The following is a 26,672-nucleotide window of genomic DNA, read 5'->3' as shown; positions in this document are numbered from 1 at the left end:
TTTAATGTGATGAGCAGAGTGTGAATCAAGTGAAATGTGTGATAAGACAAAAAAGGAAACCATACGTAAACGTTTTAGGGAAAAAAAAAGGGCATATAGAATGAGAGATTTAATTACTTATATCCTGAAAACAGGATAATTGTGTACCTGTGTAAATGCTGGCATTGGAGGCAGGGATTCCAAACTGCGACTCGATGAACTTGGGGATGAAGGTGATGAACGCAGTGACAATAGCGCTCTCGGCCGTGTAGGACAGACTCACAAATAGAAATGTCATGTTGCTGAGGATCCTTATGGCGGCCTTGGGAAGCTCTGTCCAATGAAATGACCAAAAAACAAAATCAACATCAGCAACTATAAATACACTGGCTCACATACCCTGGCTATAGTTGACATTAAAGGATTAGTTCACCCAAAAATGTTAATTACTCACCCCAAACCCTTAAGACAATTGTTCATCTTCGAAACACAAATGAGGATATTTTAATGTAATCTGAGAGATTTCTATCCCTCCATTGACAGTCTACGCAACTGTCACTTTGACTCTTCAAAAATTTCATAAAGAGATTGTAAATCTAATCCATATGAATTTTCTGAATAGACACAATCGCTTTGATGAATGTTTATGTGAATAAAAGCGTGTTCATCATATAATGGACACATCAGATATGGTAAAAGGACGTACGGGAACCAATGAGGTTAATTCTCGTGTTATGCAGCACGTTTGAGCTTCTGCAAGAACCAATGAAGTTTGTTCTCGCACATCAAGGATGGTTGAGCTTCTGTTTACCCTGCATCGTTATTATAATTCAGGCCAATCTCGATAAGATTATAATTATTTTCATGTTATGGTTGATAAATATAATTGTTTTTTTTATATTTATATTAAAATAAAACACTAAAGACTAAAAACAGTTAACAAGTGAATTTAGGCATCAAAACATAATTTATAATGGATTTTTCATATTTATCATAAATATTCATTTAGAGATTTGCTAAACATAACAATTTATAGTGTTATTACATTTTAAGGGTTTTAAACAATTGACTTTACATCATCACTACATGACAACAAATGTAATCTAAAAAACAAGCTTGAGCAATATATATATATATATATATATATATATATATATATATATAGAGAGAGAGAGAGATTTTCTCATATATAAAAACTAACATAAGCTGATTCACAATAATATTGCTTATCTATAAAATTGGTTATCAATAAAAAAAAAATAGCAGAGATCATGGTGATACCCTTATATATATAAAAAACCCTTAAGTTTATCAGTTGACCACTAGAAATGTGCTAATTTCTATAGTCTTCATGAAATGCTTTTAGTCACAGACGCAACATGCTTTCTCCTACCATTCGTAATCCATATTAACAGATGATTACTGTCCTAACAGAGTAAAGATGGTGTCTCCACAGATCTTCTCGATTCAATCTGTTTAAATCCCATAGGTTTTAGCTAATGCTTCATCATGTCCAACAAAGCCAATTCTTTTAATTAGCAAGTTATCGCTGTAGCACTGTTTCCATGGTAACAGACTATAATCAAACTTTAATTTGCTTCCGGATGTTGAACTCTTGACCCCTCAAAGCATCTATGGGACTGACAGGAGAGACACAGGAGTTTGTACAGAGCAACAATATTAAATGCTTAAACCTACTAATGAACAAAACAGCTTGCCTGTCTGTCTCTACACCAAAGTCCCAGAAACTACTCTACCCAACTGTAAGCATTGCAGTTATGTTGAAAGCCTACTTATGCAAACACATGCAGGCCAGGGGAATGGAAGTGGGTTAAAGTGGGTTTATAGAACTTGTTTTGATTGTAGTCACTTGTGTGACTTTTTCAAAGCAGGACAAAAGTTGCCATTAATCTGGTTTTAGTTTAGACAGTGTGACGAGAACAGCAATGAGATTTATCACTCAATATACACAACTGTTCAAAAGTGTGGGGTCGGTAAGATTTTTTTTTTATGCTTTTGAAAGCGGTGTCTTATGTTCACCAAGGCTGTATATCAAAAAAAAAAAAAAAAAAAAAAATTGTGAAGCATTTTTCGTACAATTAAAAATAGTTTTCTATTTATATTTATTTTAAAATGTAATTTATTTCTGTAAAGGCAAAGCTGAATTTTCAGCATCATTACTCCAGTCTTTACTGTCACATGATCCTTCAGAAATCATTCTAATATGCTGATTGGGTGCTCAAGAAACTTTTCTTAAATGTTAAGAAAGGTCAATATTTTTGTGGAAACTCTGATACCTTTTTAATTAGGATTCTTTAATGAATATACAAAAAATAATTAACAGCATTTATTTAAAATAAAAATCTTTTGTAATATTAAATGCCTTTACTGTCACTTATGATCAATTGAATAGATCCGTGCGGAATAAAAGTATTAATTAACTTACTGACTTTATTTGCTCTACTTTTCGTACAGTCAATATCCTTGTTTCTGAAGCATTTGGTCATGATATTTTGACGCATTGTGCCACTAAAATTGCTTCTGTACTGTATTGCTACTGTACTTTTAAATGACTTTATATTCCCAACGTGACATTAATTCTTATTTTATACATATAATATACATATAATATACTTATAATATACTTATACTTATCTCAGTTAATTAGCCATTGTATTTCTCATTGTAAGGCAGAAACAGCTTTCTATCATCATAAAGTTTCAGCAATATTTTCTCCTCCGCAGCAGAGTAATTGCGGTTTGGTAATGAAAAGGACCATATTAGTGATGAGTGTGGCAGAACTGTCATTAATGCTTTCCCAGATGAATAATGAAAGGCAACTTCTGCAAACGTGCGCAGTCTTTATTTATAAAGACTGGTCATTGGTTATTGGTCAGCAGTGCTGTAAAATTAAATGAGAGAGAGGTGGAGCATAATGAATCAAGATCTGAGCTTATAACTGAAAGACTGCAGGTTCAAATCCTGTCTTTATTATAACAGCACCGTAATGGTTTGGACAAAAGCACCAAGTTACTACTTTACATAACCCAATTACGCTAAATAAAAGGACTAATCTGCAGAAAAGCAGATTTACATTGGTCAAAGGCTTCTCAATATGATGACTGAAGCGCTAATCTCTGCTAATCTGATGTTTCTTAGAACGTGTTGAGAGCCAGAGGGACAAAAATAGCCACATTTTCAAGGTAACACTTTAATATGAAGATGCACGCTTCCTGTAGTGACCTTTATCAGACACACACCTTTGATGTCCTTCCCAAAGCCCATGGAGGATGCCACAGTCTGGCCTTTGCTGTCGGATTTCTCTTTCAAGACATCGTCATCATTACAGCTGCTGTCCGACCCGTGCTTTTTCTTCTTCTTCTTGTGACGAGGGGGCAGTTTTTTGGGGAAAGTGAACATGGGGAAGATGACCAACAGCATGGCAAAAGCACAAAGCAGGAAACCACTCCACCTAAGCACATGGCAATACACATTAATGATAATTAGCTACAGGTGGCTTATATAAATTATGACCCAAAACCTAAATAAATGAACTGAAATGGGATATTCAAGTGTAATTTTGTGTTCAAAAAGTGGTAAAAATGTCATTCTTAATTCTTGTATAGGAAGAAGGAAAGGAAGCTACACACACCTAAAAGGAGAACAGATCTTACCAGTTGCCAACAAAGCGTGGATCACTTTGATCAATGTTGGCAATTGTTTTGGGATCCACATAGAAGCCAATCAGAACGCCTCCCAGGAGGTACCCCGCAGCTGGTCCCAGAGCACCCATCACATACATAATAGCTGAAAGATACAAAAACAACCAGGTTATAAAACAACACCCACATAAACACCTTTTTTTTCATATGAAAGCATGTCTGATTAAGGCAGGTAATATTCTCTCCACTTTTAGTCCGACTCTTGACTCATTGGGTTGAATGAGTCAGCCACGGGCTGATCATTAACAGTGCGTCATGCTTCCACTCAGTTGAGGAACATCATGTATAATGGCAGTTTTCTAACTGATAATACAGCTCTGTTTATACACCAGTATATGGAGAAGACCTGCTGAAAAAAAAAAGAAGAGAAATCCAAATTCTTATAAAGCTGGTTATTTTTAGTGAATCAAAAACATACAGTGCGACCAGTGTAGTCTCCTTCTAGACAAATGATTCTTCCAAGTGATTATTTTTAGGGAATCAAAAATGAACTGCATGACCTGTGCAGTCTGATTCCAGAACAAATAACTATTATGAGTTCTTTTGACTATAGACGAATCCGGCGAAACTACCGGAAGTAAGCGGGCGCCATTACTGAGCTGTTGCTGGGTAGTGTTGCGCCATTGCCTCCTATTGTTTTAGTTGCAACTTGCGTCCACTGGAATAAACAGCCTGCGATTTACGACTGTCACTAACGTTACAATGTTACCCCTTGTATAATGTCGAGTGGGTAAACAGTTTCCGTTATAAATTGTTTCAATGGTGGCAGTAAAATTTCAATTTTGAAGAGAAAACATTGTGAATACCCCGGATCGACTGCCCCTGTCTGGTGCCGTATGGTTTACACAGATTTCCTGGGCGAATACAAGACGCGGACATTCGCGTATAATAATAATTATTTAATGACAAAAATAGAATAAATATGTGATATAGTGATCAGCAAAATCTCCTCTCTTGCTATTTTTTCTATTCAATTAACATGCTATGGTCATTAAATGGCTTTCCTGAGCTAAATGTAACATTATGTGACATAATTGTTCTCCTGCTGTTATATTGACCTCTTTCCATGGTTTAAAAACACTAATTGGTTGATATTATGTATACTTTCTAGCTGTAACGTTACCTTACCCTTGCCCGTTGCAATGTGAAAATTAGATAAATAATGGACACAAATGAAAAACATGAATTTGTTTATTTGATTTCATTCATTTATTTATTGTTGCCAACTGGACAGATCTTTTTATAGTTTCCTCGTTAGCAAACGTTAGCCTAGCTAGCTTGCCAAGCTATTTTCATAAATAATCTGTAAGATCGTTTGTACCTTCATCTGTGACTGGAGGCCACTGTCTAACATCATCAACCCAACAAGTCATTCTGCCTGGCTGTAGCTGTCATCGAGGGTGCGTTCGCGTTATCACCGAGGTTTGTTTACATACTGGTGCATATGTCTATGCCGGTGTAACAGCTCAGTAATGGCGTCGCCACAAGATGGCAGCCTACACAGAACGCTCGTCGGATTCGTCTATTATGAAGTTATTTTTTAGAAATTAAAAGACACACAGTGCCACCAGTGTAATCTAAGTTACCCAATTCAAACAAAAACAATTGTTTTTGGTGAATCAACAACAAACAGCACAACCAAAGTAATATGACTGACTAAATAAAAAAATAAAGTGAAACCAATGTAATGTATTTTATTTGACACTGCAACAAGACAAGCCAACAGTTTTGGAGATTTCAACCATCATCCATTTAAGTAAACTGAAGCTGTACTCGCATGACTGGTATCCATGGCTGTGCATAAATGACTGCCGAGAGCACTGACTTTCTTTAAAAAGGACTTTGGTGGCATTTCCTAATCCTCGACAGGTGCATATGCGAGGCTCGATTGCTTTGTGTTGTCGCTTTCGAGGCTGGAGAGCTGCGTGTACAGTGGGGAAGCATTATCCCTACAGTCATTGGTTTAAGCCTGTTCATAGAAAGCAGCAGTGGACTCCACTTCCACATGGCCAACGCGACTGCCAAGCTGGTTCTGATCCAGCCAGAAGTTCGCACAGAACCGAGACAGGTGCAGTAACACGACTAGGCCTAATCTAATCTGACTCAATATGGGAGAAGGTTTGGCCAAAGGCCTGCCGGGTTATATAACACAAGTACAAACATGTTGAGGGAGACAGATAAGTCACGTTCTAGTTGATGTAAACAGGACTGCACTGGCTTAGACTTTTGTTTCCTGTCCTTACGTGAGACCTCTAAAGCCAGAGCAGAGAGAATGAGCCAAATCTCATATGCACACACGCAGTCACACTGGGCAGAGAGGCATGACATGTGGGCACAGATATTTCACACTCTGAACCATATTTAGCAATGGGTGATGGTCACACTGCAATATGAGACAGGCTGACTTTTGTCTGTTTGATCACATATTATGCTGTCTGGTTCCTCCTGGTTCATACACCACCAATACAATTGACTTTCAAGTGATTCTTGACAGAATAAAATGAGTGTGTAAATTTACATTTACAGTTACTCATTTAGCAGATGGTTATCCAAAGCGACTTACAAATAAGAACAACTTAATTGTTTCTTTTCTTTTGGATGAGCTGATGATAAAATTCTGACCAATAATGATGTGAATTATTTAAACGTTATGGTTGTATACAAACATGGTTGATATTCTAAATGCACTGAAAACACTCATAAAAAAAACATAAATAGAGGTAAAGCAAATGTCAGGTATAACAACATGACGATACTATTCACTCAAGCATTTACTATTAAAGGGACAGCACTCTTCAAGATATGTCATGGCCAACATTCTGCATTTTTAAATTGTGAAGGGTGCTTCTCAATCAGAAACCTGTGTCCTAGACTAGTAAGGCCGCATACCTGAAGCTCCGTTAAAGGACGACTCAGTTTGAAGGATACTTTGAAGGCATCCTAAGTTTTGTATACTTCATTCAGCCTATTTTGAAGGATGCATCAAGTGTATCCATTGTGTCCTCCAATCACTTGCACAAATTCTACTTCACAAAAAAGAATTATCGGAGATGGAGCTCATTCAGTTTCACTATGTAATGCAAGACAAAAAAATATATTTTGAAGATGAAGGCTGTAACAATGTTAAAGGCTCAGGGAAGGAGGAGGTGGGAACCTCCATCACAGTAAAAGTTAACTTTAATCACAAAATAAACAAACTACAAAAGTAAAGCAGAAGACCAAAACCGCATAAACTAAAACAAAACAACACAAATTCTTGGGCCTGGTCCCCTCACATCTTCCACCGTCATCATTGTTTTTATCCTTCCGGGTGCTCCTCCGTGGGACTAGAGATCGTTCCGTTCCCACAGCTCTTGGCCCCGCACTGCTTGCGATAAAGGAATTATATTTTCTTTTGTTTTGTTGTAAATTAATCGCATAATGCGAAACTGCAATGTAAACCACTGGGAGACCACAGTATTGGTATTTTTCTAATTAGTATTTACGAATATTAACTGCAGGGGCAGAAACATTTAAAACGTAACCACTTATTAAATCGTCTCATTCTAGCTTTCAATTTTGAGGAGGACTCTAGCCTACAAGCCTCCAAACGACTGAACTAGGAAGGACACAGCCTCACTAGGACAAAGCCTTCCGTTTGAGAAGCACCCATGATTGATCTCAATCACAAACACTTTCATCCTGCCCTTTGCCTTCAACAAATCCACAATAAATCAGTTTAAAAAGAAAGCTGTGTCCGTGTGAAGTCACTTATACACTTTATGGGTTTTCCCATCATGCTATTCGTTTATTCACATGGGTGGCTTTCTTTGCAAACTCTGGTCCACCAGGTTCTCGTTTAGTTTTGACTTCTTAAACATTCAATCAGCCTTATCTACAGCCTAATTAAATAACAGGTTCTTTGAAAATACCCCTGGAGAAAATGGGAGGGGAGAGAAATTATTCTTAAAAAAGCTGTATTCTTACAAAAGCTGCTGATAAAATGTTCTTATCAGCCCTTACCAGACAGTCCGATACAAAATAATAAACTGCCTTTGTCTGAAGCATTAAAGTCATCTATTAATTCATCCTGAATTCATTAACAGTCCAAACTATTTTATAAGTGTTTCAGTGGTAGCAGGCCTTAAACTGCATAAGCAGATGGAAATGTATTCTAATAACAAAATGACACATGAAGAACATGTCTGTGCAAAGCATCTGAAATCAGAATGGCATGTCATTACATTAATGCTATGATACTAATCCAATTAAACTATAACAAGTGCTCACACTGAACACATAATAAAGACTAGTAAGAGTCTCACTTAATAAAGTTAAATCTTGATTTCAATGTCAGATACTTGAGAAACTACAAATTGTGTAATTTTATCTCCTTCCTGAACAGAAGAGACAGAAAACAGAGCTATTGTCCCTAGATAAACACACCGATTGAATCAGTCCAATAATATTCACATTTTTGAAATGTGGTCATGAAATGCCAGATATAACCTTGATATAGACACAAATATGTGGTGGATTTCTATTACGTAAAAACAAACCCAGCCTTTCAGTTTATCAGTTGGTGTCAAGTCGAGGGTTTTTGAGGTGAGCCAGTTTTGAATTCTTTGGCATAGCAAACGTCACAGAAATAGACTTTGCTTGATGTCCTGAATGCTTGAAAGCCAGTTTTAGCCCTTAGTGTAAAAAAAGAGATATATATAGCCTATATAACAGGTAATTGCAAGATGAGGTTCAAATAAGAAATAAAGTTCAACTGAGAGATAAAAAGTCACATTTACATGAAAACTGGAAGAAATAAAGTCCCATTGTTAATGTTAAGTATAGTTGCAATCTCATGAAAAATATATTTTTCTACCTCCCTGGAACATGGAAACATAGTCCTAACAGCACACTCCAAACATATTTAGGCCTAAATTTAAGATGTATGTATTTGAATTGCATATAAGGTTTCAGTTGGATAACATAGTTGTTTAGTTTAACATAAACTAATAAACAAACTACAGTAATGCATATTTGTCAGACATAAGAAGGTAAGAAACAACCAAAAATTATGTAATGGTACTAATAATAAACTGAATGTGTTTTTAAATAAATAATAACCAGGTTTATCATAAATAAATCCCTTTTTTCAATCTAATTAATTTGCTAAATCTTGCTTAAAAATTACATAAGAGGAGGCAGACCACACATTACTAAAACTGGACAGTCTAATCACCAAGTAAACAACTGACTCACTCTTTTTTGTCATCACAATCAAAATGGACTTAAAAACACAATATGACCTGTGAGCCAGTTATTAACAGGCAAGTTTCTGAGCCCACAGATCTAATCCATAATCATTAACATTAGTCCAAAAGCATCAGGTCTCCACTCCATAACTGAAAGAGCTCATCTCAAATGTCACAGTTGGGCTTGCATATATTTCATTCCTAATTGTGTAACGGGTTTCTTTTGTCTCAATTGATCATGTTAATAATGTTATGTGTGAACGGAGGGTGAAGGAGGGTCATTTAATTGTTGCCTGGCAAAATACCAGCATAGATGTGTTTTTTCTCCCTCTTCCTGGGAAGGACAGAGGAGGTGTTTGCTGAGGAGAAAAACATGCTGGCTATGCAATAACCTACTGTCATGACCAACGTCAACAACTGACGTCACAAAAGCATGCTATGCTCCATGAATTTCAAATCAACCTTAGCAATAAAACTTACACAACAGACCTTCTCAGCGGACATGTCAAAGAGAACACTATCCACCGACTTAAGCCTAGTCCCAGAATAATATGCATGTTAGAGATGTTTTAACTGAAAGCAACTTGCAAAGACAAATCTTAAAATACAATATGTCAGTGCCATTGTTTTGTCTCAAGATGGACTCCAGTAATGTTTTTAATTTTATTTAAAAAAGCTACTTAAATATCCTAATTGAACTAAGGCCAAATCCTGGCTTAATCTAAGCTTTGGTTGTGAAACCAGCCGTAAAAGATTCAGATCCGATACATCAGACAACAAATAAGAATCACCATGGTAGATGTATGCTGGACATAATTATAATATAATAAATGTTAGTGGCCTGTTATAAATAAAATATATTTATAAAAATATTTATTAGTTTCTAAGCAATGTAGAAAAATGTCAAAATGTATATAATTCATACTTATTGAAAATAATATTTTAATAATATTTTTAAATTACATTATTATGATTTATATTAAAAATTAATATAAAATGTTTATGGATTGATTTTAATATTAATTAATAATATTAAACTTTAATTTGTAAAAAATATTGTCAAAATATATACAAGTATGCAGTACATAAAATAAAATAAAATAAATAAAACATAATATAATAAATTGCAGAATTTTAGTGTACCGGTAATAGTGTGAGATTAAAGGTGTCCCTATGACTTTTAAACATCAAATAGTGAAACATTCATTTAAAAGATTAAAACAACACCACACACTGTATGTGTTCTCTTTTCCCATGTTTGATGGCTGTAGATATGGCTCGTAACATGGGGCAAGGAACTGCTATTTTTCACTTTACTTTCGGCATCAAGACACGGTACAGCTCACAGAGGTTGACTGAAACACTCCCAACCCTGACTGACTCCTTGAGGATTTGTTATCGCTATAGAAGAAGATGAAGTCTGAAGCGAGCAGCTTTCATGCTAAATGAGCTGTGTCCCCAGTGGCAAAAATAATTAGGGATGATTAATAAATTGATTTCATTCCATGCCGAAAAATTTAAGTCAGACTGTGCACACTGATGTTTCTGCGAAAGGGAGAAAAAGGTTGCGCAAGGTGAATTCAATAGTGCTAGAAATAATGAATGGCCCTTAACAGCCTTTAAACAACTGAGCATAAAGCATATGACGAAATAAAGCATGGCAACATCCCCCGATGTCACTGATTGTGCCCTATGGGGGATTTATTGCAAGACTTCTGTCCTGTTATGAGCATGAAGCTGATTAAATACGGGCATGAGTTGTATAATCTCACACTGGGCTCTAATGAAGCCTTGTACCCCGAGAGAATTGTGCTTGAGCACAACAACAGCATAATATGCAGCAATTTATCACACAGTGTTCAATGGGGTGAAGCCCAAAAATATCTCAAAAGAGGAATTCAGAGAAAGGCGTTCATCCTTTTTTGTTGTCACGATAGGAAGTAACCAATGAAAAGCAGCATTATGTGTAAAATATAGCGGCAGGGAACAATTCCCAGCTGCTGTAACTACATAGCACTGAATCTCTGTGGTTGTTCGACCTTGTAACCTTGCTATAAGACAGGGTAAAAAACAATGAAATGGGGAATGACATTGTCATGGCAACTTGCTGATGCAGCAGTGTCTTCTTACAAGTTCTAACCTTATATATATATATATATATATATATATATATATATATGTGTGTGTGTTAGAACAACCTCAACCTTGTTACAAGGTCAATTAAACTCAACCATCCAGTCAGAGCACTGGATGTGGCTTTAAGAGGATGGCAAACACACTTATCACCCAGAAAAGGTGTCTGAATAAGATTTTTGAAGGACAGCTGTGGTTTAGGGCTGCTGTCTGAAAGTTTGGGGTCATTTAAATAATTACTATACATTTTTGCATTAATGCCAGAAAAAGTTATTTTATGTAGTTCGCATCCAGGGCCATAGCTATGGGAATTCTGGGCCGTGGTGCAGGTTGTTGCTGCGGGGTGGGGTCCCCCTCGGTCGAAATGACGTTTCAATTAACTGAAGCAGGGGAGAGCAAAATAAGTGGATAGACAACACCTTTTGTATAGGAAGCTGCAAGAATAGGAATGGGCTGACTACAAAGCCTTGAGGTACTCCTAAAATTATGGTCAGAAACTTCACAAGGCATATAAGGAATAACTCACTTCACTAAGCTGGACCTCCAGCACAAATCTGTGAATGCAGGAAACAAGTCCTCTCGGAGGGCATTTGCATCCCTGGGGCAGGTGTGACTTTGAGGCTAATGAGGTGCCGACAGTACACAGGGGCCTCAAAGGCCACAGAGCAGCAATGATCCATCAGACAAAAAGAGGAGCTGACACAGAGGAGACAGAAAGAGAAAAAATGAGAGAGAAACTCTGTGCTTCAGCAAACAACTAGCAGGACTCCAATGATACATCTCACAACTTTTCATTGACCCACTAACAATATCTTAACTATACTGACGGAGCAACTTACAGGGGCCAATGGCATGAAGCCATCATACAAGTTTGACAGGATGACAGGGTGAGTACAAGACAACAGAATTTTAATTTTTGGGTGAACTACCTCTTTAAAAATATGTTTGCTACAGATCTGTTTTAAATTGGTAATGTGTCCATACTGTACAGGTTTCCTCATAAGACCAGGGGCCTCATTTATAAACATTACGTACACACAAAAGAAGGCGTATGCTGCTCACTACGCAATAATTGGTATTTATAAAAAGAAAACTTGGACGGTAATAAAATGCCATGATGCCATCACAATGCGTAATGACGCACAAGAAGTTATGTTTCTTGGTTACGTTTCCTATTAATTACATAATTTTTGGGTGAACTAACCCTTTATATTCTAACCTTTTTAAAGCAAGTTGATGATAAAGCTGTCCACCTGTACCCATATGGTCAGTCCATCTACATCTGATGCCAAACTACACAACCGTTCACAAGTTCGAGGTCAGTTTTTTTTTTAAACAATTCAATACTTACTTTTACTGCAAGGATGCACTAAATCCGTCAAATATGATAGTAAAGACCTTTTTAATGTTTTTAAAAAAGATTTATATATTTCATATAAATGCTGTTCTTTTAAACTTATTCAAGTTTAAGCCTTATTCAAAATCAAACTTGGATTGTGCTCAAAAAAAAAAAAAAGTTGAGATGTTCGAAAACCAGATTTTTTTGTTTCTCAAATGGAACCACTTATGAATTCTTGTTTAGATAATAGTATAAAATGAGATGACACATTAGATCAGCGGCTTGATTAATATATTTAATCAGAGTCAAGCTATCAAGAGAGTATTAAACATTTACACCAACAAATGTTCTTAATGCACTTCCGCTCCTCAGCTATAAATTAAATTTGTCTATAGGTTATGACATTATGGAGGTTGTAATATTTATAAGTCAAACTACAATATGCAAGCACAGAACACTTTTATAAAATAGCAATAAGAAATGATTGATTCTCTTGTCTGTTATGCACTAGATAAACTTGCACAGGCCATTATCAAAATGAGACCTCAAAGATTGTTCTGGGATCTTTAATTCCTTCATAAAAAAAAGTCAAAGAAAAATAGTCAGGACAGGGCACCCAGCCATGAACATTTCACTCACCCCAAGCGACTGAGCACTTTATTTGCTGAACCGGTGGGTCTCTCCAGGGGTTCTGCTGCACATTGCTGACTCTCTAAACGCCTTCTGCTGATTCTGAAGCAAACGCGTGGATGCTGACAGCAACATTCACTACAAATCTGAAACACTACTGCTGATGTTCCAAGCTCTAAACTGAAGACCATGACAGGAATTGCCTTGATTAAAAATTCTTTGGTCTGTTACAGGAATTCCAGGCCTGTAACTTTACAAACTAACATTTTTTCACTGCATTAAGTGGACGTGCAGAAAAAAAGAGTTTTCAATGGACAATAAAATAATCATGTCTAGTTCCTTTTGTTCTGCACAGTTATGTAGTTAAGGATCCAGAAACTGTCCATATTTGAGAGTATCAGCATGATTTCATGCTTTAAAAAAATGTGAAAGCACCATTAAAAGTGGTCCACACAATCCCAACAAAGCCTCCAAGAAAGAGCAAAGCCTTCAGCTTAAGACAACGATTTCCCCATGTAAAGTGGCGTGTGGGCTCTACACCAGATTCCCCATGCGCTCTCCTCCAGCTGGAGATAGCATAGGTAATCTTTCAAGGGACTCCCATCACCATCCTACATTCTGTGTTGGCGCTATAACTGCTGATATGCTCCTCGTAGACCTGACCTCCTGTTCCACAGACTAATTGCCACCTTAATGTTATTTGCTGCTTTGGCATTGGCTGCCAAGAAATGCACTTGGAACCAGTTTCCAGTAAGGTAGGACAGGACATTGAAGCAAGAGAAGAACTCTTTTAAATGGACACGTCACCTGCTAATTTAACCTATTATAAACTGACTTATTGATTAAAACAACCACTAGTAAAGCTGGCAAATGTTGTATTCAGCGATTATTTTGGGGTAAACTATTTCTTTAACAAGCGTTTACGTGCAGTCAAATAATCCATTGATAATCGTATTGGTGGGGTTATTGGACTGAAAAACGTTCATGTAAAGCACCTCACGATGCGATTGAACGGTCAGTGGTTGAGACTAATAAAAGCTCTGATGATATATGTTATATGCCACAATTGGCTTTCTCCATTTCTGAACGAGGCAACTGGACACTATACACACACTCTGAAGTGTTTGGAAGACATGTACATGTCATGCACATGCTAACTAATGTAATACTCATTGCAATATTTAGGGTTCATAAACGAAACTTTCAGAATCTGTAGTAGGGCTATAAATATAGGGCAAGTTTTTATGACATTGATGTCTGTAAAAAAAAAACAGACTTTCATTCTCACTGAGGAAAAGTCTTTTTTTCACTGACAATTTTTTTTAGACATATTTAGGGGAAGAAAAAAAAAACGGGATGGGGATGCAGAACTTATTTAGACAAAACTAGTTTTTATGGAGGATGTTAGAGAGATCAAATGTCTGTGCGATATTGTTGATATTGAACAAATGTTTCTCTCCTCTCCATGTGTTTTTTGACCAACCTGAGCTACCGTCTTAACATCAATCTTTCACATGCTTTTATTTCATTTCAATATGGATGGTGTCGGATGAAATAATTCAATGCAAAGAATGCCAATTTAAAAATAAGTGGCAGGTAAGATACTTGTCTAGATGACCCTGTCTCTGTTATAAACAGCCACTTATAAACTCATGTGAAGTTTATTTAAATAGGATTTTAACAATAAATAAAAGTTATATTAATAACTTTTATTAATTCAAAAAACATGTCATTCATGATGCACCCAAGCACAACCTGCTGTAACATCCATGACTAGTAAACACACACTGCCACCTCTGTATAAACACAGAGATGTTAGGCCAGCCCAATTCAGTATGAAATCACAGATGTCGGAAGATAAGAATTATGACTTGTACATCATTTAGAAAACGTGTCCCATCTGAACAGGGCTTTAAACTCTGTGGAAATGTGTGATTCTTTTAATGGAACATTTCAGAAGAGACAAATGCATCCACAGAGCTGATGTTTCATCACATCCTCTGACAGCACCTGAGAAAGGGAATGGCTGATGCTAAAGACCGTCCTAACCCAAAATGGCGATCACCACCTCCATGTGACCTGCTGATCAAAGGCACGCAGCACTCATTAAAAGGCTTTAGTGCAGGAATGTTATTACTGGAACTGCCCAAAAGAAATAGTTGGTAATCCCTTTGTACCTTTACCCTTGCCAACCACTGCGTCAGGTCATTCACCGTGAGGTTAGATGACTACTCTGGTTTCAAATCTGAAATCCCATCCAATATGGGAGCTCTATGCTCGCTTTCTGAATTTCCTTTCCTTTTTCTCGGGTTCACTCACTCTTTCTCTGCCACCTGACCATAGAATAAAAGAAGTCACGTGGTACTAAACTACAGAAAACTTTAATTGGGAAAGTAAAGACAGAACAAGAATAGCATAAAGCATAAATAAAATAAGATTAAAAAACAACAACAACATAAGACAACAGAAGATAAAAACTACAATACTAACTACAGCATACAAGATAAAATTACAGAAAATTTCAGAAAATTATTACATAAAATAAAATGAAAAAATTATAAACAGCATAGCATAAGATAAAGTTTTAGCATAAAACACAAGATAGAAAAAAAACAGCGCAAGATCATATTATAGCATAAATAAAATGACAAATATTAACATAAAATAAAAAATTATATAAAAGTAAAAAAAATAATAATAAATTCAATTTTAAAAGATACATGCATTATAATCAGGTTGCCTAAATGTTGATGCGTTTGGTAACTTTTGATGTCACTATTATAAATGTGATTATGTGCCATACATTATGTCATCTCTATAATAGTCGAAAAGGCTGACAGGGTCACAATCACAGAGGAAGTCTATAATGAAGACACGCACAGGCCATCCCAGTGCATGCATATGTTTTTCTCCTCACGCTGGATTACAAACTGGCTTTGAACTGATTGCATGAGCTTTAGAAATGCCTTTGCCATGACACAGTATTCTGACGGATGATCCCTCGGCACATTCTTTCTAAAAGAGCCATCTGGACCGACTGGCTTGTGCACAGTGTTTTATCTGCATAGTGGTCAGAGACAATGAGAGCCCAATGGAGGAAGGGACAGAGAGACGGGCATCTTTTGTGTGTGTCTGGGCATTGGTGTCAGAGAATGAACTCACATACACCTGCAGCTAGTAAGTTAGTGTAGTCGGGGTCAGTGGATATTCATTTCAGAGCTTAGATCAGACATCAGTGGATGTATCTGGGACCATCCTTCAAGATACAATTTGAAATACAAGTTTTTTTTCAGTCTCTGAAATATCAATCATATTAATAAATTTAAATATTACTAAGTTTGGGGTTGGTAAGATTCTGTGTGTTTTTTTGAAAGTCTCTCATGTTCACAATGAAAGGCTGCATTTGTTTGATCAAAACTACAGTAAAACAGTAATTTCGTAAAATATTATTACAATTTAAAATAAGTTCTATTTTAATACATTTTAAAATGTTATATATCCCTGTGATGGCAAAGCTGAATTTTCAGCATCATTACTCCAGTGTCACATCATGATACTTCAGCAATCATTCTGATATGATGATTTGCTGCTCGAAAAAACATTTATTATCAATATTAAAAAAAGTGCTGCTTACTATTTTTGTCAAAACTGTGATGCTTTTTTTTTTTTGATGAATATAAAATTCAAAAGAGCAGCATTTATTCTAAGGGGAATACTAATAACATTATGTCTTTATTGTCGATTTTGATGAATTTAATGAGTCATTGCTAAATAAAAGTATAATAATAATAAACTATTGTTTAAAAGTTTAGGGTTAATAGGATTCTCTCTAAAACATTAAATAACAACTGATCAAGATGATCTAAACAAAGACTACAAGACTGTACAAGACTACAACTGAATTACAGTAACATACTTGCCATAAACATTTTCACATTATTATTGGGAGACATACATCCCCAATTATGAAAGACAAGGTAATTCAATGGTTTACTGAAATTTTAATCCCTGGATGGCCATCTGTAATGACAGCATGTGGGTGCACTTTACAAACTAAATCTCTAAAGTCCCCCAAACCCTAAAACCAGCAATGTGAAGATTGAGGACCATAGAATTCCTCAGAGTCATATAGCCAAAAAACATCCATGCAAAGAGTAACTAAGCAAGTCCTGTAATAAATACTCCAGCCAGTCTTCAGTAGCAGATGTCACATACACATTCAGATGCTGCTCTGAACTGGGGCAAGCTTTTCAAAACCAGATTATCATAAGAATTGCGAATTTGGGCTTATTAAGTCTTACAGCAATGACTGCACATTTAAAGTCAACCAGCGAGCCAAAAGTGCTGTTACTTTTATAATATGACTCCTGAGTCCTGACTTTCAGAATTTCAACCTTTAAATCCCACAGGCATACTTCATGGATACATAACTAGCATAGAATGTAGCAGCCTCTGATGGGGACTGAGATGTGGCAAACATTGTGTGTTTCAGAGAGCCTTATATCCTGAGGGAAGGTCATTAGATGAGACAAAGTCACATCCAAAACCCCAGACAGGTCAAAGAGTGATTAAGGGATATAAGCCATGGCAAATGCACCGAGAGGCTGCAAATCATCACCTTACCATGCATTTATAGCAAAACAACAGGGTTCAGTGAAAAGATGGATAGGGTATGAGGGTTTATATAACCTCTTTTTCCTCTCGTTCCGGTTTAATAGTTTAATATGATTCCAAACGCATATTGTGCCATTTCAACAAGCAGCAACAAGATGTATTTTGAGAACGGAGGTCAGCAGAGACAATAGGTGTCTTTCAGAGCAATGATGTAACGGAGAGATTTAAATGTCCACATACACACAAAGCTAGAGGCGACTGCATTTCTTAAAGGAATAGTTCACCCAAAAAATACAACTGTAAAACTTTCTTTCTTCAAAGACTGTGCTGGTCATTACTTTCCATGTGGTTGCATTAAACGACTGGACTGAAGCTTTCACTTGTGCGCTACTTTCCAAACACCAGCTTTAAACGGACAGACATTCAAGTCACCATAGTGAGAAAAAGGTACAAAAGTGCACCCTTTGAAAAGGTTCCGCCCCAGTGACAGCACTGTAAAAATGAATATGCTTTATCTAACCAAAAAAAAAATTGTGGCAACAGATTAGAAGTAATATTATTAATTAAAATTTAACAAATTAGAATTGAGTAATAATTAATCAAATGAATTCCTTAAAAGTTAACCATTTAAAATGAGTAAAACTTACAACAACCAAAAAAACAAACATAACTTTAAGTCACCTCACCATTATGGTGATCAGTGTTTGTTTTAAAATTACGAGTTTCTCCTTCAGTGATTCTGCTAGTTAACATTAGACGTCTTCAATGTTGGCAATATAAAATGAAGAGTTCTTAATTAATATTTGACGTCTGTCTGTTAGTGTGATATATACTTTTTTTTTTTTTTTGGTGTACACATTATACTTTAACTAATAATTTGATTAATTATTACTCAATTCTAATTTGTTAAATTTAATTACTAATATTGCTTGTAATCTGTTGCAACAATTCTATTGATTAGATAAAGCATATTCAGTTTTACAGTGTACCTTTTTTCTGAGTGTATATATTCAATTCACAAAATTCTTATTTCTTTCTTTATTCTTTGTGAGAGGAGTGAATTCCCCTTTATTAAGTGTGGAATAATCGACTCAATCCTTCAGTCTTCCATTCAAGTGTTTATTCTGATATAAGTAACCTGTATATCAAAGATATATACTGTCAGAAGCATTCAAACATCAAGAATCACACAAGAGCACAAGTGTTAAGTAACTGCTTGGCTCATCTTAAAATAAGCTTAAGATAAATATCTGGAATGCAGTAATCTCAAAATGCTTTGAGGTAAACATCAACTAAAGACTACCGGCACACTACAAAAACAAAGATTAAAGGACTCAACAAGATGATATTTAACTCCTCGCCCTATTCTCCTGTAGTTTTAACAGAAATTTAATTTCAAAGGTAGAAGGCTGTAACTCCCCAAGCAATGGATAAAGCGATCTGTAATAATTTAGCTCAACCCGCTATCATTTAGTGAAAACCCCGGATCTGCAATTAGGGTTAATTTGCAGAATAAGATTGTTTAATCTGAGTTGTTCAAATTGACATGAATTGTTCGCAACCCCTGCGGACAGGCACTAATTACGATTAATGCCATAACAAGTGCTCTGATCCCATTTGAAACTATGTGACATCTGTCAGAGCCAATCTGGCAGCTCACATGTCAGGCACATAGGTGTAATGGCCCCATAATGTTCAAGCCATATAAAATGCCAATGTACAATCATTTTGTCATTCAAGTCATTCGAAACTAACACACATTCATACATTATTCACTCAGTCCAGATATAGACTATGTGGATTTTTGAGCAGCACGCACTACTAAAAAATGTGCTCCAATTCCCCAAAGCAAGCCGTTTCAGATCATACGGAAATTGAATACCATGTTTTCATGTGACCTTTAACGATACCAAACGCTGCAATTCGCTCACTTGGACACCCAGGATTAGAATCCATTTCTGCAGAAAATCAATTAAGAGTTTGTATTGAAATAGAAGACTTTATTATAACACAGTTCATGTCCCATGACCTGAAGCATTTACAAGGACGGTGATGTGTTTAAAAAGGAGGAGGAGAGTATGGGACTGTAATGGTGGGGGGAGTAAAAAGCTTTCTGGCTACTTGCTGAGTAACCCTTAATGTGCAACTGTGGATGAGTTGAAGTGGCTGTTTTCCGTGATGTGTGGCCTTACAGAACATTGGCACACAGAAGAGCACAAGCAAAGCCCTGTGAACATGATCGCACATAATGGATGGAGCGTGTGGAGGAAAATATTAAACTGAGGAGAAAGAGAGGACGAATGGATGTGCATGTATGTGTCTTAAGACCTGTTCAGCACATGAAGAGAGGAAAATGCAATGCATTAAACTTCAAAAAGACTTCAACAAGATCACACTACAACAGGCCATTTTAGCGTCATATAAAAAACTATTTCACTTTACAAAGGCTTTTTTGATTCTATATTGTTTTACCCTTGTCCAAGAATTTAATCTTTCTAATATGATAATTCATCATAAAATTGAAAATATGTCCCAGAGTTTGGCATCGTTTTTCTACCACAACAAACAAATAATTTTGTCCCAATAAAGACATACAAGACAAAAATTGATAAAATTATTAAAATCACAAAATCACTTTATTAGAATGATATTGAATAGTAATGGTGTAGTTGGAATTTGTATAACTATAATTTAAAATTGTAAAGAAAAAATGAGTGACCAAAAGTGCCTATTGTTGAAGAAACACTCGACAAAGTCAGAGTCTCTCCCTTTCTCACATCCGCACACACAACATGCATCAGCTGTTATCCCCTTCTAAATTTAACAGAAGCGGGCTGACAGAGTAGGTGTTTTTACACAGGGCGTCCTGATATTGTGCACATCACACCAATATAACAGAGCCTTCATGCATCTCACAGTATTCCTCAATTACTACCACAAATAAAACTGCTCACCCACCAGGGAGCCGTCAGCGCATTAACTATCTCTGACAAAAAGCGCAACAGCCAAAACAGAAATAATGCCTTAGTTATTATAGTGTCAGAGCTTAAAGTTGCAGAGCTGCCTACTGAAGTAATATTACTTCATTGTGTATTTGGCAACACACACTCAAACACACAGAACCAATCCAATCAAAACGGCCCCCCTCGACTGACTGCAGTCTATAAGCAACGATAAGCTGTAAATCAGACAAAGAAACACCTGGGCAACTCATTAACGAATTGCCACCTAAGAGGAAATTGCATGCTACCAATTGAGGGTCAAAGTTGTATCCATTGTTCAAATGAAGAACAAGACCATTAAAGGCATAGTTCAGCCATAACATTTTAATTGTCATAATTTACTTCCCTTCATTCCAAATCTGTATACATCTTTTTCTGTAAAGAGCAAAATTTGATATTTTAGATGAATATTCTGGCCTAGATTAATAAAATGCTGGAAGAGGTATAAACTGATTTGTACGGAGGTGTATTGCATTCACTTGAAGAAAAACAATCTACTCTGTTTTAACGAGTTAATTTTTCGTGAGAAAAAAAATTTGCTCTGTTTTTCTGAATTAATGAGTTAATTTTTCATGAGAAAAACTTTTTTTGCTCTGTTTTTCTGAATTAATGAGTTAATTTTCATGAGAAAATTTATTTTTGCTGTTTTTCTGAATTAACTCACAAAATTCCATGAAAAATTAACTCGTTAATTCAGAAAAACAGAGAAAAAACTTTTTTCTCATGAAACATTAACTCGTTAATTCAGAAAAACCGAGCAAATACTTTTTTTCTCATGAAAAATTAACACGTTCATTCAGAAAAACAGAGTAGATTTTTTTTCTTCAAGTGAATGCAATATGCATCCGTAGATTTGCAGTTTTTTTTTTTTTTATTATTGGAGAATATTTCTTTTTCATTATTACAGCCCCAGTCATTCCTTCATTTTAATTATATAAAAAAAAGTGTAGTCAAGATATTCTTAAAAATTCATCTTCTGTTTGCGAGTAAATAAATATATTTTACTATGTATACTATTTATTGTAACTGTAAACTATGTACATATTTTTGGCTCTTAGACTAATTGCTTATGTTCTTCTTGCATAAAAGCATGAGCTAAAGGCATAAATGTAAAAAAAAAAAAAAAGAAAGATGTTTGGACAAACAACGTGTTTCAGAAAAGAGGTTAGTGTGTACTGCTATTCTCAAGTCATTCATCATGTAAGTGTCACTGTACCGACTGAACAGGGGCCGGCTTTAGTCTGTGAAAGTGTGTCAGAAAAAGGAGGCGGTGGATTTTGGTTAACTTCAGCTCATTAAAATGAATTTGCCTGAGGGATTTTGTGGTATGTAAATGTTTTCATTGGGAATCCTTGTCCGTTGAGCGCAACTAACTCAAGACACCATAGGTAAAAGAAGGCACTCAAGGCAGATGGCAGTGTGGAGAGAAAAGAGAATAAACATGTTTTGCAATGATAAACCCTACCTGAACCATGTGAGAGGGAAGTATAACGGCTCTAAGCTACACTATCCAAGTGTGTGTGCAGCTCAAACAAGAGCTGAGGACGAAGCAAACATTCCAATCCAATTTCTCTCAACGTACAGGAGATTTCAATTTGTCTTTTTGCCCCAAGTGCTTTTCACAAATTCTGATGGGGTTTGAAATAATTGGAAAAGTGACATGCCAGAAAGAAAGTAGGCAAAATTGACACAATAATGGTTTATGATTCATTATTTTTAGCTGTCAGTTATTTGCAGCCTCTGAAGTGAGAGTCTAATAAAAGTACTTTTTCCTATAATTCAGTCATTTTACTTTATCTAAAATGTCATATAGGAAGAAAAGCACATGGTAAAGCAATCATACAATAAATCAGGAATGAAAAAAACATTTAAAAACAAAAATTACACTATTGCAAACTGCCTTTTTATCATGTTAATCAACCTATTTAGTGCTTTATAGATCAGGAAGACCAAGACATCAGCTTCACGGGAGAATGAAAACCCCAGGCTGTCATAATGCAGTGTGCAACTGCAAATACAAAGAAAAGCCAGTTGTTTTGTCTCTCTAGCTCACATCACACTCACTGGAATAGCTTCAGGTGATGCAAGCGGTGATCAATACATTGACTTTAAGGCTGCAGCATGTGTACTTTATAATGGGGTGCTCTTTATTTAAAAGACTGTGTGTGCATGTTCACTGAAGCATTATCCCCCATCACAAAGCCCCCACCCTGTTCCTAGATCAGCCCTGTGCTTCTTTGAAAGACGCTGGGAAAACAGCGTCAGACACGGGAGGTTCCACAGACAGAGGGCCGTCACTGCCCCACTTACTCACCAAACTGTAGATAAATGGGTCTTCCTATATCATTCAAATTCACTGGTGCGTCCCAATCAATCATACAACTAAAGCAGCTTTGTTATGTCAAAACCTGTCACTCTCTGCATACTTCATATTTTGATGGTTATGACTTGGTTATGATGCTGAATATAATCAAAACAAGAATATTACTTAACATGGATGTCCCATTTGTTTCCAAGCATTTCTTCCACAAAAGTCTCCTTAAACACAAAGGAGCTTAAACAGCAAAGGGGCTTCATAAAAATTCATCAGCATGCTCAAATCACAGGGTGGGAGGAATGGGATTTGGAAAAGATTAAGGATAAAGGTACATGTAACAGAGGAAAGAACAAGGGTCATGTGATCAGGTAAAAAAAACACCATTGACTTGCAATTAAATCACCAAACAAAGCGCGTATGTATATTTATATACTGCCAGAACAAAACAAAAATATCATTGTTTGGATTTAAATAGACACATGCAAAGAGTTGATGATTGGATAATTACTGCAGTGATTATTATGTTTCTATCATGTTACATGTTTGGAAACAGTTCTTCTAAATTTAATTGATGGAGTATGTATTTTTTTTTATTTCTTAAACAACCATATAGGAAGACACATCATGGCCATATTCCAGGATGACAATGTCAAGATTAATCAAGCTCAAATGAAAGAATGGTTGGAAGGGAGCATGAAGAATCATTTTTACACACAAATTGGCACCTCTGAGTCCAGACCTCAAATTCATTGAAAATTTTGATGCACCTCTTGATGGAAATAATCACACAAGTTCACAACATTTATTTGGTGGATATGGCCATGATGTGTCTTCCTACTTGGTTGTTTAAGAAATGAAAACCTAGACACTCCAACAATTAGGTTTAGAATAACTGTTATAACATGCTAGAAACATAATAATCACTGCAATGATGATCCAATCATATTCTCTCATATATATATATATATATATATTAAATTAATCATATCAATTAAAACAATAGTGTATATTTAATATACTGTACATTTTATATATGTTTTATATATATATATACATATATATTTATTTATTTTTTTGTTTAAAGAAATGCATTTAAAAATAATAATAATAACACATAAAAAAGGATTGATGGCAATGTTAAAATATATTAGAAATTAAAGGTCACCCTGTGATCAACAATTAGTCGCTAGGTAATGTACTATAAAGAAGTTTCTTACCAAGGTAGAGGGATGCGTTCTCCTTTTTCACGTTATCATCCAGGTACGTTGGTCCCAGCGTGTAGATGGGAGTGGATCCCATGCCCACCAGGACCTGGGCACAGACGAAAAGGGCAACATACATGGAGTGATCGTTGCCCTCTTGGTCTCGTGGACATGATGACACGTCCAGGCCGTCCCTTCTGCTGCCGTTCCCGTTCAGGCACAGGCCCTCGTTCCCCGTGGAAGAGTTGACCTCTTGGACTTGATAGGGTGGAGAGATAAAATGTGGAAGGGAAAAGAGAGCTGCCCCCACAGCGATAAACACCCCACCTACCGCCAACCAGCGTGGCCTCTGGCCTCGACCCCCGAAATAACTAATGAAGACCACTACCAGCAGACTTCCAATGTCAAAGCAGCTAACCAGCAGTCCTGATTCAGAGCTTCTAAGGCTGTATCTCTTCTCTATAGTGGTGATGACACTACTAAGATAGCCAGAGACCATCAATGACTGGATGAACGTCAGGTAACACATACAGAACAGAAAACACCTAGAGTCTGACAGAATCATCCTCACGTACTTCCTCACAGGAAAGTGGATGAATCTTGCCAATGAAAAGCCTATTTTTTTGCCACCAGCTCGGTTGGCGTCAGTTTTCATAGAGCTACTAAGACCCACCATACTGGACATGGAAGGGGAGAAATCAGTCCTGGTGGGTGAATCCAGTTCGCTTGAGTCTCCTTTCTGTCGCAGCTCGTTGAACACCAAGCACTGGTCCGTGTTTACTAAAGTCTGTGTCGTGCTAACCAGCCTCGGTTCCAACGTCTCATTGACGGTCGGACACTTGCCATTAAGAACAGGCAAGCTTTTGGATTTGTAAGAACCACCCGGATCTCCGTACTGTCCCTCGAATTCACAAACTTCCAGAGACTCTGAAATATCACTTCTGGTCTCGTCGTTATACGATGAAGTCATTTTGGCTGCTTCGAGTCAATGCAATTAGAACTATAATTTAATAATAAATTTAAGTTAGACTACAGAGACACACAAATAAAGAGGTCAAAGAAGACTATACTTCCATGCATGATCCCTCTGTATAGCGGTCCAACTGTTTTTCTACTTATTCCTCATCATAATAAATTGGAAAGTGGTCATTTCACATGCTGCCTCACCTAAAAGTGTAGCAGCACGAAGTTCAATTCATGTCATGTTAATATAAATAGGAGGAATTGATTTCTGGTCATAGTGCTGAAATTATTGTTTGTAGTTGAATGATTCAGAAAAGATTGAATCCTGAAAACAAGGGGGAAAAACTAGTATTAGTATTTGCTAAATAACTGTTCAAGAAGCAACATTAACAGCGTTAAATAGCCTGTCATTTGTTTTGTGAAGTCGAGCTGCTGTCTGGTAGATTAGTGGTCGAGGAAGACAAAGAATAACAGTAAACGTGCGACTGACCACTGATAACATTACAAGAACATTTTAAAAACATGTCAACCTGCCAGAATTATTTGTTTATCTAATATAACTAATTACCGACCTAAAGTTTATGAAGTTACGAATTAATTTATAGAAATTTAGAAGTCCAAACACTGATCCTTTCATTGAATTCATTCACATAACACATCTCTTTCAGCCCGCCTCTAAGCTCTAGCTAATTAAAATAGCGAGACATAAGATTAATGAACAGCATGAAGAGTGAATTGAATGAAGAGTAGTGTAACGTTACTTACACGAGCGATAGAGACAGACAGAGGTAGTGAGTTGTTGTCCTCGACACGAAGTGAGTGTGAGATTTGAGATTGCGGATTTGATGCAGGAGGGGGTGACCACGGAGCTCGCCAAGTGCATTCTGGGAAATGTATTTCCCAAGTACCATTGTTTCTCAAAAAAATTATCAACGAATATTTTTCACATGAGTTCATACATAGACTATACATATCACTGCTTCTTGAGATAAGGGACAAAAATGTCATACAAACGCTTTATAATTACTAAAAATACAGAAATTCATCAATAACTTAAAAGGTTGCATCTGCAACCTCGGGACATTTATTGCTTTTGTATTTTTAAATAATACACAAAGTTATTTAACCTGTTCTAAGTATGTGATCACAATGTACAACTGCCAAACAAAGTGTTTAAAAGTGCAACAAATTCAAAAATGTGCATTTAAATTGAAAGGAAGAGATCGGTATCAAACAATTCAAAAAGTAAATCTTGACACAATATTTTCCATAAAAAACTCTATAAAAGTTCTCACTGTGCTCATTTTTGCTCAACTCCGTCAGGATTTTTATTATAGCCTATATATAATTCTGAATAAATCAGGCAATGTCATCATGGTCATCTTTAACTCCGCGGACCCCTTTCCTATTTTATTTGATGCTCATGGGTCTCATAGTCCTGAAAGTTTTGTATTTTGATTTTCCTAAAAACATGGTTAATATGTTTAATATTAAAAAGGAGGGCAGAGATTTTAAGGAATTTAGGAACTGGATTATAACCTAT

The 26,672-nt window shown here is 36.2% G+C and overlaps 1 protein-coding gene across 2 annotated transcripts in view; it reads right to left on the bottom strand.

Annotated features, from left to right (window-relative positions):
* slco5a1 (solute carrier organic anion transporter family member 5A1) overlaps positions 1–25,991 on the bottom strand; it is a 40,866-nt gene extending 14,875 nt beyond the window's left edge. Inside the window, exons 1-6 of one of the 2 annotated variants that reach the window (XM_039666843.2) lie at positions 25,895–25,991; positions 25,334–25,454; positions 24,182–25,166; positions 3,654–3,786; positions 3,240–3,451; positions 148–312 (exon numbers count right to left, since the gene is read on the bottom strand). In XM_039666843.2, the coding sequence (XP_039522777.2) occupies positions 148–312; positions 3,240–3,451; positions 3,654–3,786; positions 24,182–25,136 (1,465 nt within the window). In that variant the 5' untranslated portion in view covers positions 25,137–25,166; positions 25,334–25,454; positions 25,895–25,991. Of the gene's footprint in view, positions 1–147; positions 313–3,239; positions 3,452–3,653; positions 3,787–24,181; positions 25,455–25,894 lie in introns of both variants that reach the window. The other variant, XM_039666842.2, reaches the window with a different exon arrangement.
* Between the last annotated feature and the right edge of the window lie 681 nt (positions 25,992–26,672).

The sequence above is a fragment of the Pimephales promelas genome, chromosome 22 (genome assembly GCF_988280905.1).
Source record: "Pimephales promelas chromosome 22, fPimPro1.hap1.1, whole genome shotgun sequence".
Lineage (NCBI taxonomy): Eukaryota > Metazoa > Chordata > Actinopteri > Cypriniformes > Leuciscidae > Pimephales > Pimephales promelas.
Note: the sequence above shows the minus strand (reverse complement) of the source record. Positions and strands in the feature narration are given on the sequence as shown.